The sequence below is a fragment of the Egretta garzetta genome, unplaced genomic scaffold, assembly GCF_000687185.1.
Source record: "Egretta garzetta isolate BGI_Z169 unplaced genomic scaffold, ASM68718v1 scaffold923, whole genome shotgun sequence".
In the NCBI taxonomy this organism is placed as follows: Eukaryota; Metazoa; Chordata; class Aves; order Pelecaniformes; family Ardeidae; genus Egretta; species Egretta garzetta.
In genome coordinates, this window is record NW_009259193.1 from 4,998 (window position 1) to 6,162 (window position 1,165).

At 67.0% G+C, this 1,165-nt stretch overlaps 2 protein-coding genes across 2 annotated transcripts in view; one reads left to right on the forward strand and one right to left on the reverse strand.

Annotated features, from left to right (window-relative positions):
• The first annotated feature begins 91 nt into the window (after positions 1 to 91).
• Positions 92 to 329, forward strand: TIMM10 (translocase of inner mitochondrial membrane 10). Its single transcript, XM_009635761.2, has one exon. The coding sequence runs from the start codon at positions 92 to 94 to the stop codon at positions 290 to 292; it is 201 nt and encodes a 66-aa protein (XP_009634056.1). The 3' UTR covers positions 293 to 329.
• A 766-nt stretch (positions 330 to 1,095) lies between these two features.
• Positions 1,096 to 1,165, reverse strand: part of RTN4RL2 (reticulon 4 receptor like 2) — a gene marked incomplete at its 5' end in the record, with an annotated part of 2,514 nt that continues 2,444 nt past the window's right edge. The window contains one exon of the mRNA XM_035891361.1: positions 1,096 to 1,100. Coding sequence (XP_035747254.1) covers positions 1,096 to 1,100 — 5 coding nt within the window. The remainder of the gene's footprint in view (positions 1,101 to 1,165) is intronic.

Sequence of the window (1,165 nt, forward strand, 5' to 3'; positions counted from 1 at the left end):
GCGATGGCCCTGGGAGGATAGGAGGTGTTGGGGTGCTGGGGGGTGCCCGGGGTTGGCGTGGCAGGGGCTGACAGTGCCGGTGCCATGCAGGATGACGCAGGCGTGTCACCGAAAGTGCGTCCCCCCCCACTACAAGGACGCAGAGCTGTCAAAGGGGGAGAGCGTGTGCCTGGACCGCTGCGTGGCCAAGTACCTGGAGGTCCATGAGAGGATGGGCAAGAAGCTGACAGAGCTGTCGCTGCAGGACGAGGAGCTCCTCAAGCGCATGCAGCAGGGCAGTGGCACTGCCTGAGTCCCCCTGGCCCTCCACTCCCCCTCACCCCAATAAACTGGAGGCTTTGGGCCAGCTGGTTTGCTTCCCTTGCCCCCATCCACCCCGTGGTGATGTGTTGGGGTACACATTCAACCCAGCGGTGCCGGTGGATGCTGCTGGGGACTCCCCCCCCTTCCTGTCCCTGACTGCCTTGTGCCGTGTCCTTGAGGGGGACACCCCTAGGTGACCCGTCCCCCAGCCAGGCCCAGCCCATGTAATCCCCAGGATTAGGCAGAGCTGGGCTGAGCCCCTCTTAATCCCCTGCAGGGTGGGGAAAGGGCTCTGCCCCTTTCTGTCTGCCTGTTGCTCCAGGGACACCGGGGCGGGGGGGGGACGACACGACACACACAGCTGGCGGAGACCCTGCATGGGGACACAGCCCTGGAGCAGGCAGAGGGGGACAGGCACACAGGGACACCTGCACAGGGAGACCCCTGAGACGCCCCAGGGATGCCTGGGCAGGGACAGCCTGGAGACAACCCACGCCTGGGCAGGGACCATGCAGGGATGTCTGGAGGCAGCTGGGGAGGGACCACAGGGACAGTGGGACAGGCACAGCCATGGCCACACGCCCACAGGAACAGTTGGAGAGAGCCAGGGGCACCCACACAGGGACACCCTGCAGACCCGCAGGGGCACCCTGACCCTGGGTGACAGACACCTGCAGAGGGACACCCACCCAAAGGGACCTGGGCCACGGGTGGGCAGCATCCGTGTGTTGGTCTGCCCGCAGCCCGGCGGTGCGTGCACTGCTGGTGCGTTGGTGGCTGCTGGGAAGTGGGTCAGGCTGCGCAGGGTGCAAGCGGTGGCGTGGGCGGTGGCCCCGTGGCTCCCATCACACCCGCCGGCCGT